General features: G+C 40.8%; 1 protein-coding gene across 1 annotated transcript in view; it reads left to right on the top strand.

Annotated features, from left to right (window-relative positions):
• The window catches only part of moes (Moesin), a 32,625-nt gene that overhangs the window by 9,728 nt on the left and 8,497 nt on the right, over window positions 1-14,400 (top strand). The window contains 4 exon segments of the mRNA NM_001173823.1: window positions 4,189-4,272; window positions 8,465-8,560; window positions 8,673-8,947; window positions 9,053-9,136. Of these exon segments, the coding sequence (NP_001167294.1) occupies window positions 4,189-4,272; window positions 8,465-8,560; window positions 8,673-8,947; window positions 9,053-9,136 (539 nt within the window).

Here is a 14,400-nt window from a genome sequence, read left to right as displayed (position 1 = left end):
CTGACATAGTTAGAGAGGATCTGCAGAGAATAATGGGAGGAACTCCAAAAATACAGGTGTGCCAAGTTTGTAGTGTCATACCCAAGAAGACTCGAGGCTGTAATCGCTGTCAAAGGTGCTACAAAGTACTGAGTAAAGGGTCTGAATATTTACAGTACCAGTCAAAAGTTTGGACACACCTACTCATTCAATAGTTTTTCTTTATTTGTACTATTTTCTACAATAGAATAATATTGAAGACATCAAAACTATGAAATAACACATGGAATCAGTTAAACAAATCAAAATATATTTATTTTTGAGATTCTTCAAAGTAGCCACCCTTTGCCTTGATGACAGCTTTGCACACTCTTTGCATTCTCTCAACCAACTTCATGAGGAATGCTTTTCCAACAGTCTTGAAGGAGTTCCCACATATGCTGAGCACTTGTTGGCTGCTTTTCCTTCACTCTGTGGTCCAACTCATCCCAAACCATCTCATTTGAGTTGAGGTTGGGTGATTGTGGAGTCCAGGTCATCTGATGCAGCACTCCATCACTCTCCTTCTTGGTCAAATAGCCCTTAAACAGCCTGGAGGTGTGTTTTGGGTCATTGTCCTGTTGAAAAACAAATGATAGTCCCACTATGCACAAACCAGGTGGGATGGTGTATCGCTGCAGAATGCTGTGGTAGCCATGCTGGTTAAGTGTGCCTTGAATTCTAAATAAATCACAGACGGTGTCACCAGCAAAGCACCAGATTTCCACCGGTCTAATGTCCATGGTTCGTGTTTCTTGGCCCAAGCAAGCCTCTTCTTATTTTTGGTGTTGTTTAGTAGTGGTTTCTTTGCAGCAATTCGACCTTGAAGGCCTGATTCACGCAGTCTCCTCTGAACAGTTGATGTTGAGATGTGTCTGTTACTTGAACTCTGAAGCATTTATTTGGGCTGCAATCTGAGGTGCAGTTAACTCTAATGAACTTATCCTCTGCAGCAGAGGTAACTCTGGGTCTTTCTTTCTTGTGGCTGTCCTCATGAGCGGCAGTTTCATCATACCGCTTGATGGTTTTTGCGACTGCACTTGAAAAAACTTTAAAAGTTCTTGAAATGTTCCGTATTGACTGACATTCATGTCTTAAAGTGATGATGGACTGTCGTTTCTCGTTGCTTATTTGAGCTGTTCTTGCCTTAATATGGACTTGGTCTTTTACCAAATAGGGCTATCTTCTGTATACCACCCCTACCTTGTCAGAACACAACTGATTGGCTCTAAGCATTAAGGAAATAAATTCCACAAATGAACTTTTAACAAGGCAAACCTGTTAATTGAAATGCATTCCAGGTGACTACCTCATGAACCTCAGTGCTCCTGAGTGGCGCAGCGGTCTAAGGCACTGCATCTCAGTGCAAGAGGCATCACTACAGTCCCTGGTTCGATTCCAGGCTGTATCACATCCGGCCGTGATTGGGAGTCCCGTAGGGCGGTGCAAAATTGGCCCTGCGTCGTCTGGGTTTGGCCGGGGTAGGCCATCATTGTAAATAAGAATTTGTTCTTAATTTAACTGACTTGCCTAGATAAATAAAGGTTCAATAAAAGTTGGTTGAGAGAATGCCAAGTGTGTGCAAAGCTGTCATCAAGGCAAAGCGTGGCAACTTTGAAAAATCTCAAATATAAAATATATTTTGGTTTGTCTAACACTTTTTTGGTTACTACATGATTCCATATGTGTTATTTCGTAGTTTTGCTGATTTCCTTTTTTTTATATATATTTGCAAAAAACATTACTCTGTGGTATTTTGCTTTGCTTTGGGGTATTGTATCATTATGCGGTATTGTATGTAGATTGATGAGGAAAACTTTTTTTAATACATTTTTGAATAAGGCTGTAACGTAACAACATTTTGAAAAAGTCAAAGGTTCTGCACACTTTCCAAATGCATTGTAGTTGTCTGGATCGAGGTATCCATGATGGCTAACTCATCATCAGGTTTTGTATGCCTGCTGTTATATGAATCATTCTAGAAATATGGTCAAATTTGTTCATTTTTTAAATTCCAGTTTTCGTATCATGATTAAGATTACCCAATACTAGTATATGTGTTGAATAACCCAAAGCTAGTATAAGTGTTTTTCTGTTACTTTGCTCATTTATATGACTCTGTAGATAGTCTTTCATCATGTGTTTCAACATTCCAGAGGTAAAAAGTCTTTAAATAGGCTACTATTCCTTATAACGCTTGTGTAATTACAGAAATGGTACAGCTTGCTCTTACAAAAATTATCATATTATTACTGTGTTACTGCACAGGTATTAGAGCAACGTTTTATCATAATCACATATTAGCCTACAGTAAATGTCGAATGAGGGCAGAACCGTGTGATAGAGAGCTATCCTCTTTGCATGCATGTACGTGTGTGTGTGGGTGTTAAAAAAATCTAAAAGAGAAATTGTGCTGGTGTAATCACTGAGCACGAGTGATCTCTTGAGAGGGAGGCAGGCAGGCAAGCAGAAATGTGATGAATTACAGGATGCAGTCTCAGTGAGCTCCATGTTGGGTGGCTTGCTCTCGCCTTGCGAGGCCCAGCTACCAGAGGATGTGGTTACTTCCTGTAGTGGAGCAGCTTGGTAGAGAAAGAGAGCTGGGGGAAAACATGTCCCCTTAGTACGCTAAAACCAAAAATGTTTTTCTGCTGAAGCTACTCATTCAGAGAGGTATACTCAGTGGCTAAACTCTTTCATTTGACACAGTGTCAGTATAGTAGCTATATAGAGATTGTTTTTACTTCTGTGTAAAATCTTCTCCCAATAAATTCGGTTCAATGTTCTGTTATCAAATTTCTGTTAGTGGACAAGTTTTAATGCGTCATTAAGAGAAAAGACTGATATATTTTCCCTTTGGTTTCTGTGGAGTCAGTGTGCCTCTTTTTCTAATATAAGCTGATAATACCTCCCTCAGTAGGTTTCCTGACATTATTATTATAACATTTTTGGGGGGTTTGAGGCTGATCAATAATTTTAGTCCCCTTGTGCAATCTCCTCTCTCCCATGCCTTTGAAACATTGTTATTGTCTGCCCCACCCTCCCCTTTCTAGTGAGTAAAGGAGTGTAAATTAACATGCAAAGAGTATTTAATGGAATAGTATGAACATGCAAAAAGTATCTTGAATTAAGACAAATGTTTCATGCTGCTTTGATTAAAGTTGTGGTTGAATATCAGCCTAAATCGTATCAAATCAAATTTATTTATAAAGCCCTTCTTACATCAGCTGATATCTCAAAGTGCTGTATAGAAACCCAGCCTAAAACCCCAAACAGCAAGCAATGCAGGTGTAGAAGCACGGTGGCTAGGAAAAACTCCTAGAAAGGCCAGAACCTAGGAAGAAACCTAGAGAGGAACCAGGCTGAGGGATGGCCAGTCCTCTTCTGGCTGTGCCGAGTGGAGATTATAACAGAACATGGCCAAGATGTTCAAATGTTCATAGATGACCAACAGGGCCACTGTGGCCTCATCCGACGATACACCCGGACAGGGCCAAACAGGCAGGATATAACCCCACCCACTTTGCCAAAGCACAGCCCCCACACCACTAGAGGGATATCTGTATGATCTGTTATGGTTGTATTATGGCTTTTGGTTACCGCCGTCGAAGTGGTATTTGGAACCTAACTGATGTACTATGATGCATTAGCTGCCTGCTCATTAATCTGTTCCACTGTGATATTTTGGACATCATTTATTCTGAAACTATATGTATCCACCCTGCTATAACTGTAAATCTTTCAAGAGTTGTTATAAGTTACTCTGACAAAATGTTTAATCAAAAATAGTTTTTGCGAAGTTAGTGTGCTTATTTTCCTGGCCCTGTATTGTCATGTAGGTCCACTCCTGACCTGCTGTGAAAACCTTAATACCTGGGGTCATAGGCAGGTGATGGTTCATGCTAATGCCTATAAGGCCTATTCCCCATTGATCAATCAAAAAATTACTTTTGTATTTGCATAAATCACTGTAAGGAACTATAACAGTCTCTATAATGTAGATTGATTCTCAAATCAATCTCAAATTCTCAGTCGGAGGCATCAAAATTATAAGCAAATTTGTTGTAAATCAGTTATACCATCACATGTAAAAAGAAACATTTATTTTGACGTAATTCATTGGTTGTCAGTCATTGCGTATTAACTCTATTATTTTGGTTTCCTAAACAGATTAGTGTGCGTGTTACCACAATGGATGCAGAGTTGGAGTTTGCCATCCAGGCCAACACAACGGGAAAGCAACTCTTCGACCAGGTAAGAACATTGCTTGCTCTACTGAAACAAGGCAAATTACATGTTCTTGCTGTGCTTTCATTCATTGCCAATCAGTGTAAATTGCAATCAGGGGAATGGAAGCCCAGTGGTGGGACTGGAGTGGTCTATTTTAAGAGGAACTCTCACTCTCTCACTGTTCCTTTCATTGAGTCAAGCTGTGCTCTATGGCGTAGGCTCTGGTCTCTCTTCAGCTGCAGACAGAATGTTAGTCATAGAATCCACTGGCAGCACAAAGGAACTCCATTTCCAAGACAATAAAGGCACGCTTTGTCCTGTTAACTTTTCATTTGCACTTGCTTTCCATGTGGGCGGAGTAATCTCCCCTGGTGAACATGTGCTCTCTCATTGAAATTACACCATTAGAAATATGCTACATGACCAAAAGTATGTGGACACCTGCTCGTCGAACATCTCATTCCAAAATCATGGGCATTAATATGGTCCCCTCTTTTATTTATTTGTATTTTTTACATAACCTTTAACTTGGCAAGTCAGTTAAGAACAAATTATTATTTTACAATACAGTACACCCTTTGCAGCTATAACGGTCTCCACTCTTCTGGGAAGGCTTTCCACTAGATGTTGGAACATTGCTGAAGCGACTTGCTTCCGTTCAGCCACGAGAATTAGTGTCACGCCTAGGGTTGCACATTTTGGGGAATATTCAGAGGTGGAATTAATGGGAATATATGGAAGTAACGGGAATATATGGGAATTAATAGGAAATATGCAAATTAATATCAATACCATTTAAATGTAGATGTTCTTTTGCATTGGATATATTTATCATATCATATAGAGACAGAAACATAAACCTTTTACCTTATCATAAGTAGACATAATTGCAAATTAGGAAATCCTTCCAATAGAAATAAAAAAACATTTTAGTTACGAATTAAACTTTAATTAAGTGAGTTGACTCTTCACATGGGATGATTTCACTGAACAACAAAAGAAAGAGAATATTGAATGATCCCCAATGATCCATTGTATCTCCCAAAAACGTCTTCAACGTACATCTGTAAAATGATAGTCTAGAAACTAAGGCTTTGGTTGTCTTCCTCTCATGTCTTCTCCCTGGACCTCTTCAATGTCCACCTCTGGAACATCAGACTCTGAGGCCTCATGTTCACTGTCACTTTCCAACCTTGTTGAGGATGGCTCGTTGTCAGGCTCAAAAAGCCTCAAATTTGCCTGGATGGCCACCATTTTTTCAGCCCTTGTATTGGTCAGCCTGTTGCGTGCTTTGGTGTGTGTGTTCCCAAACAAGGACCAGTTGCGCTCTGAGGCAGCTGATGTTGGTGGGACTTGGAGGATGAATAGAGGCAACAGGAGAAAGAGCCTCAGATCCACAAAGTCGCTTTCACCAGGTGGCTGATGAGATATGTTGGCACGACTGCCATATTGCATCTCCATCCCAAAGCCCTTGCTTGGAAGTGTACTTCTCCAGACTGCCAAGAACCTTGCCCTCATTCAGGTCAAGGTGGCGAGACACAGTAGTGATGACACCATAGGCCTTGTTGATTTCTGCACCAGACAGGATGCCCTTGCCAGCATACTTGGGGTCCAACATGTACGCTGCGGCGTGTATGGGCTTCAGGCAGAAGTCTTTTTTATGTATTTCAGAACTGCAGTTTCCTCTGCTTGGGGCAACAGTGGGCAGGGCACTACGGATTTCTTCTCTTACATCTGCAAGCAGATTCTGAACATCAGACAGGATGTCATTGTCTCCCTCAATCCGTGCAATGGCTACTGCTATATGTTTCAGGCTGCTTATCACTCTCTCCCAAAATACATAATCCAGGAAGATCCTCTTGATGGGGCTGTCCATATCGGCAGACTATGATATGGCCATTTCTTGGAAAGACTCCTTCCCCTTCAGTAGACTGTCAAACATTATGACAACACCACCCCAACGGGTGTTGCTGGGCTGCTTCAATGTGGTGCTCTTATTCTTCTCACTTTGCTTGGTGAGGTAGATTGCTGCTATAACTTGATGGCCCTTCACATACATAACCATTTCCTTGGCTCTCTTGTAGAGTATATCCATTGTTTTCAGTGTCATGATGTCCTTGAGGAGCAGATTCAATGCATGAGCAGCACAGCCAATGGGTGTGATGTGAGGGTAGGACTCCTCCACTTTAGACCAAGCAGCCTTCATGTTCGCAGCATTGTCTGTCACCAGTGAAAATACCTTCTGTGGTCCAAGGTCATTGATGACTGCCTTCAGCTCATCTGCAATGTAGAGACCGGTGTGTCTGTTGTCCCTTGTGTCTGTTTTCTTGTAGAATACTGGTTGAGGGGTGGAGATGATGTAATTAATTATTCCTTGCCCACGAACGTAGTGAGTGTTGCAACCGAGGACAGACGATTTTTACGTGCTTCAGCACTCAGCGGTCCCGTTCTGTGAGCTTGTATGGCCTACCACTTCGCAGCTGAGCCATTGTTGCTCCTAGACGTTTCCACTTCACAATAACAGCACTTACAGTTGACCAGGGCAGAAATTTGATGAACTGACCTGTTGGAAAGGTGGCATCCTATGACGGTGCCACGTTTAAAGTCACTAAGCTCTTCAGTAAGGCCATTCTTCTGCCAATGGTTGCCTATGGAGATTGCATGGCTTTGTGCTCAATTTTATAAACCTTCCAGCAACGGATGTGGCTGAAATTGCCAAATCCAATCATTTGAAGGGGTGTCCACATACTTTAGTATATATATATTGTACATCGTGATTCTAAACTGCATTGACTGAGTTTTGGTGATGGTGTGATGTGCAGGCAGTGGTAGTGTGTATAAACATTGTCTTCTTAATGGGAAACATCCCTACCAGGCTGTTTACACAGCCAATGTAAAACACAGCAGATGTGTCTTGAAGGCATTCAGTTGTACAACTGACTAGGTATCCCCCTTTCCCTTTCCTTTCTCCAAGGAATGTAATGCATGGGTGGTTATCAGTCCCTAACCGTCTCAAACTTTTCTGCCATGCCGGTTTGTGTGAGGAGAGGAGAGGTTTTGGTCCCACCAGTTTTACAGTGGCTCTCTCAGACAGAAATATGTCATGGCTATATGGCAGGCCAGCCTGGCCTCAGAGAATGTCTCTATTGTTTTAGCAGAAGGGCCAGACTCTCGAATCACCCCCAAGGCATCCATCACCAATCTTATTATGGCTGTTGTGTCATACCTATTTCACTTCATGCTTATAATCACAGATTTTTTTTGTTTCTCTTACTTTTATTATGAGAGATTTTTAAATGAAGTGTGGACTTTGCTGTCCTGACATATCTGAGTCAGGACGGCCTACAGACCCCTCCCTGTAAGTGGCAGTTGGTGTAGTGGGCAATCTGGGCAGAGGACTAGATGACTCCCTCCACAGCCATTAGATAAGAGTTTCCACTGTATTTTTACTCGGTCTATCAGACAGAGAGCTGTAAGGGGCAGAAATGCTGGAGCACGAAGTTTAACGTGTGACTTAATTCTTATTTCAATCTAGTTTTGATAATACAGACAATGGGTGCCTTTCACTAGTTAGCCTAATGGATCCAAATCTTCTGTTTGTTTGTGTGTGTGTGTGAGAGAGAGAGACGATCTACTGATATAACAAAAAAAGAGTACCAATGTCTAGGGTAGAACATGAGGAGTTAAGTTATGTTGAGCTTAAACTGTTGTTAACCACGTAGGTCCAAGCAATTACTCTTAGGAAATGGCTGGCAACTGCATTATCCCTCAGGCCAGCATTTAATCATTTATATCCAATTTTGTGAATGAGTTCAGTGTGTTTAAAAATTCAAGCAGTTAGCTTACTATTTTAGCATTGTTGATAGGTTTAGGTTTGAAATGGGTATTTGATTCTGTATTTTTATTTTCATCTGAAAATGAAATCAAGCACGGTATTAATTTTAAAGATAAGTTGAATATCTAAGTACTAAGCTAAGATGCTTCTGTATTCATTTCCTCAGTATAATTTGATATAACTGTATAGAAAGACTAAACTTGAGAGGATTACATCTTTAGATTCTTTTAAATTAATGACTCAACCATCATGCACCATTACCTAAGTTAAAACCTGACCTGAAACAAGAATGTCATGTAACACTGTTTTCACAAACAATTTAACACAGTTAACCCCTGTTAAGAGTTGGGTTACATTTAAAAAAAAATGGTGTGCCCTAAGGTTGTGAAGACAATCGGACTGCGGGAGGTGTGGTTCTTTGGTCTGCAGTACCAGGATACAAAGGGTTTCTCGACATGGCTCAAGCTCAATAAGAAGGTGAGCGCCTCCATTTAAACAAGGATATAGTGAACAAGGCTTCCATGCCACCTTAAGTAAAAGAGAAACTGCTCCTGGCGCCTCCACTCATCTTTATGACCCCTGACCCTAGGTGACAGCCCAGGATGTAAGGAAGGAGAGCCCACTGCTGTTCAAGTTCCGGGCCAAGTTCTTCCCTGAGGATGTGTCAGAGGAGCTGATCCAGGAGGCCACCCAGAGGCTGTTCTTCCTGCAGGTAAAGGAAGGGATCCTCAACGATGACATCTACTGCCCCCCGGAGACGGCTGTGCTGCTGGCCTCCTACGCTGTGCAGGCCAAGTACGCCGATTACAACAAGGACATTCACTTGCCAGGATACCTGTCCAGTGAAAAACTGCTGCCTCAGAGGTGAGGCCTCCACCATCTCTAGAGTCTACATAACACTTTTTGATTGCACCTTCGTACTCTCTCATGTTTTTATGGTGTCATATAATTTTGTCTTTGTGTTTTTAGGGTCCTGGACCAGCACAAGCTCAACAAGGAGCAGTGGGAGGAGAGAATCCAGGTGTGGCATGAGGAACACAAGGGCATGCTCAGGTACTGAATCACACACACACATTACTTACTCACCCCTCCTAGCTCTGTTGTCCCTGGCCTGAGAAACATCTCTATTGGTTTCAATTGAAAGTTGAGTATCTCTGCACAGTAGGACATACCACATCATGGTGAAAATTGCTTAAGCTTCTCTCATAGAGTGAATAGACTTGCACTCTGAGAGCTTGATTATGTGAAAGCATGTGCTGTGATGTTTTGAAGCATCTTGACCATCAACTCCTATTAACAACTATGGCAGCTACCTAGCTGGTAGTCTTCAAATAACTTAACTGCTTGTGTTCCTTCTGTGCTTACTTTGGTGCATTTTTTTAGATGTAAGTGGCATATTTTCTAAACTCTTGAAGGCCCAGTGCAGTCAATAACGTGATATTCCTGTGTTATATGTACAGTATATTTCCACACTATGAGGTTGTGAAAATAATGATAATGCCCTTTTTGTGTAAGAGCTGTTAGAAAAGACCGGCTGAAATTTCAGCCTGTTTTGGTGGGATGGAGTTTTGGCCTGCCTGGTGACATCATAGACCAATAAGAAAGAGTGTTCCAAATCTCTTTACCAATAATAGCTAGATTTCACTTTTTCCCTCCCCACTTAGACCACTCCCAGATTTTGTAAATTATTTTTACCATTTTAATTGAAATCAATCACAGTAATGTACTTAATTGTTACCCGGAAATGATTTGATTGTTACGGTTGTATGGAGAGACGGACCAAGGCGCAGCGTGCTCTGAGTTCCACATCTTTTATTTAATGAAACTCACAAAACAAAAAAGGAAACAAACAACTAACCGTAACGACAGCAGTGCTACATGCACTAACTCAAAACAAGGTCCCACAAAACACAGTGGGGAAATGGCTGCCTAAATATGATCCCCAATCAGAGACAACGATAAACAGCTGCCTCTGATTGGGACCATACCAGGCCAACATAGACATAAAACAACCTAGATAACCCACCCTAGTCACACCCCGACCTAACCTACATAGAGAATAAAAGGCTCTCTATGGTCAGGTCGTGACATTGATATTGAGATCTAAGCGTCTGCATTGGACCTTTAAAAACCCTAAACTAGTGATGGGAAATCAAGGCTTTCTAAACCCTTTTGGGGCTTTCACCAAATTGTAGTGACATTTTATTTTATTACACTGATCTTTTAACACATTATTGACATCTGCTGAACAGGAATAAATGAGTGTTTTTTTTAATGTTTATATAGACTTGTTTTCCCATTGCATCTATCAAAACTTTGTGGATATGGATAGGTGTGAGTGTTGGTAAACTAAATTTAGTTAGAATATGGGGTTTGCATCCCACATTCTACTTACCCTTTTTGCCTCCTGGTACTCTGTTTTCCAAAACTGTGCATCCGTGGTATTATTTAGGATGCTGAAGACAGAAGATGATCATAGGCTACACTAAATAAAACAAATTATTTGAACAACAGTGGGAAGATGGTTCACAGTAAATTCTTTTTTAACTATAGCCAAGATTCAATCTTGTACCTATGCTGATGTCTTATCCCAAATCTCCATCCCTACCTGCTGAGCTACCGTTTAGGTGCTGTAAACTGAAAAATATCTAAGTAAATTGGTAAATAAGGTGTCCAGTAGAGGTTGGTGTTTGAAAGCAATTTTGCATCAAAGAAAGCACCACAGCGAAATCAGTGGAATCTCGCATTTTGCAACACCTGTTTCGAAAAAGCATGTGATCAACCGAAGCTTCGGACGCCATTGATCATGTGGTAATGTTATTTTGAAACTATCCGTCATTGGTATATGCTTCGAAACGAGTAATAAATCAGTAGTGTATCAGTATCATCACGTGGTATTGTTACTTTGATACAAGCATCGCTACATTGTGTCCAATCAGTAGTGCTTTGAAAACGGCATCGGTGCGTCGGAGCTCTGGTATCAATCGTCCAATCACTACTCTAAACTGATAACACTTGTAATGCCCCCTATGTTATGTTCAGAACATTTGATTGTGTATTCATTGGCGTTTAACACATCTTTCACCCCTGAGTCATTCATGCAAAATCGAGGTTTTTCGTGAATCTTTTGTGAAATACCATGAGAGCATTTTACCATAACTTGACATGCACAGTTATTTGTTTGCAAACCACAATTTTTATCATTTTAATCCAATGACATGTTGTGAGCATGTTGAGAAATACAGTTTCATTATCCTACTAGGGGTATTGTTAAGTAGTTGGCTATGGTAAAAACAGAAGGAGTTTGGATGACTGATGAGCTTTCTAAACCTCCCATCCATATAGAAATTAAATATGAAATGAAATTACTCGGGATCGATATTCAATGCCTTCGGAAAGTATTCAGACCCCTTGACTTTTTTCACATTTTGTTAGGTTACAGCCTGATTGTAAAATTGATTCTTTATTTTTTCCCCCCTCAATCTACACACAGTACCCCATAATGACAAAAGAAAAACAGTTTTAGCGATCCCCCCCCCAATTAATTTTTTTGTTGTTGAAATATTACATTTACATAAGTATTCAGACCCTTTACTCTTTACTTTGTTGAAGGACCTTTGTCAGCGATTACAGCCTCGAGTCTTCTTAGGTATGACGATATAATCTTGGCACACCTGTATTTTGGTGTTTCTCACATTCTTCACTGCAGATCCTCTCAAGCTCTGTAAGGTTGAATGGGGAGCATTGCTGCACAGCTATTTTCACATCTCTCCAGAGATGTTTGATCTGGTTTAAGTCCAGGCTCTGGCTGGGCCACTCAACTATATTCAGAGACTTGTCCCAAAGCCTCCCAGTCCCTGCCCCTGCAGTCACCTCCCTGACCAAGGCCCTTCTCCCCCGATTGCTCAGTTTGGCCAGGTGGCCAGCTTTAGGAAGAGTCTTGGTTGTTCCAAAAATCTGCCACTGTGTTCTTCCCCAGGTCTGTTCCTAGACACAATCCTGTCTCAGAGCTCTACGGATAATTCCTTCGACCTCATGGCATGGTTTTTGTTCTGACATGCACTGTCAACTGTGAGACCTTATTTAGACAGGTGTGTGCCTATCCAAATCATTTCCAATCAATTGAATTTACCACAGGTGGACTCCAATCAAGTTGTAGAAACATTTCAAGGATGATCAATGAAAACAGGATGCACCTGAGCTCAATTTCGAGTCTCAGCAAAGGGTCTGAATACCTACAGAAGCAAAAAAAAGTATGTGAACCCTTTGGAAATACCTGGATTTCTGCGTAAACTGGTCATAAAATTTGATCTGATCTTCATCTAGGTCACAACAATAGACAAAGACAGTCTGCTTAAACTAACAACACACAAACAATTATACGTGTTCATGTCTTTATTGAACACACCGTGTAAACATTCACAGTGTAGGGTGGAAAAAGTATGTGAACCCTTGGATTTAATAACTGGTTGACCCTCCTTTGGCAGCAATAACCTCAACCAAACGTTTTCTGTAGTTGCGGATTAGACCTGCACAACGGTCAGGAGAAATTTTGGACCGTTCCTCTTTACAAAACTGTTTCAGTTCAGCAATATTCTTGGGATGTCTGGTGTGAACTGCTCTCTTGAGGTCATGCCACAGCATCTCAATCGGGTTGAGGTCAGGACTCTGACTGGGCCACTCCAGATGGCGTATTTTCTTCTGTTGAAGCCATTCTGTTGTTGATTTACTTCTGTGTTTTGGGTCATCATCCTGTTGCATCACCCAACTTCTGTTGAGCTTCAATTGGCGGACAGATAGTCTAACATTCTCCTGTCAAATGTCTTTATAAACTTGGGAATTCATTTTTCTGTCGATGATAGCAAGCTGTCCAGGCCTTGAGACAGCAAAGCAGCCCCACACCATGCCGCTCCCTCCACCATACTTTACAGTTGGGATAAGGTTTTGATTTTGGTGTGTTGTGCCTTTTTTTTATCCACACATAGTGTTGTGTGTTCCTTCCAAACAACTGAACTGTAGTTTCATCTGTCCACAGAATATTTTGCCAGTAGCGCTGTGGAACATCCAGGTGCACTTTTGCAAACTTCAGATGTGCAGCAATGTTTTTTTTGGAGAGCAGTGGCTTCTTCCGTGGTGTCCTCCCATGAACACCATTCTTGTTTAGTGTTTTACGTATTGTAGACTCGTCAACAGAAATGTTAGCATTTTCCATAGAATTCTGTAAGTCTTTAGCTGACACTCTAGGATTCTTCTTAACCTCATTGAGCATTCTGCGCTGTGCTCTTGCAGTCATCTTTGCAGGATGGCCACTCCTACGGAGAGTAGCAACAGTGCTGAATTCAGGCTGCATCACATCCAGTCGTGATTGGGAGTCCCATAGGGCGGCGCACAATTGGCCCAGCGTCGTCCGGGTTTGTAAATAAGAATTTGTTCTTAACTGGCTTGCCTAGTTAAATAAAGGTTCAATTAAAAATAAATTAAGTTCAGATCAAATTTTATGACCAATTTATGGAGAAATTCAGGTCATTCCAAAGGGTTCACATTCTTTTTCTTCTCACTGTATATAAATAAGGTATTTCTGTTTTAGTTTTTTATAGTTTTATGCAAACATTTCTAAAAACCTGTTTTCGCTTTGTCATTATGGGGTATTGTGTGTAGATTACTGAGGATAAACACTTTTTTTTTGAATAAGGCTGTAATGTAACAAAATGTTGAAAAAGTCAAGGGGTCTGAATACTTTCCGAAGGCACTGTACGTCCATTTTTTTTTAAAACTGGTACCGTTTACCTTCAGACAAGTCCCGTGACACGGGTGCGTCAATAGACTCTTAAGGATTCTGGAACAGTGACTCGAACAAAACTATTTATAAAGTGATATCTGATTAAATGTATGGTGGTGAAGTTGCATACCGCAACCCTGATCCCTGCAGAAACTAAAGAGTGCATTCAAAATCTACTCGGTACACAATTGACAGAGATACTGCATCTTTCATTTCTGTACGACGTTTACCAGTGCGGGCTGTAGTAAAGTGGAGCTGTTTTGCTAAAAGTACATTTTGTCTTATGCCTAATTGTCTTGATGAAGAGAGTTTAGAACACTTTTTATTCAACTGCTACAGAACTAAAGAAATATGGGATCTGATGAGAAGTTTTGATTTTGATGTAGGTGTCTTCGATACTCATATAGATGACAATACTAAAGAATGATGGTGGACAATAATATGCATTGTGAACAATAAGATTTGGAAGACAAGATGCATTGACTATAAAACAACTTTTTGTTCCCTCAAACTCTATTTTTAAACAAATCAACACAGA

The sequence above is a fragment of the Salmo salar genome, chromosome ssa04, assembly GCF_905237065.1.
Source record: "Salmo salar chromosome ssa04, Ssal_v3.1, whole genome shotgun sequence".
Lineage (NCBI taxonomy): Eukaryota > Metazoa > Chordata > Actinopteri > Salmoniformes > Salmonidae > Salmo > Salmo salar.
This window is presented reverse-complemented; position numbering and strand designations above follow the sequence as displayed.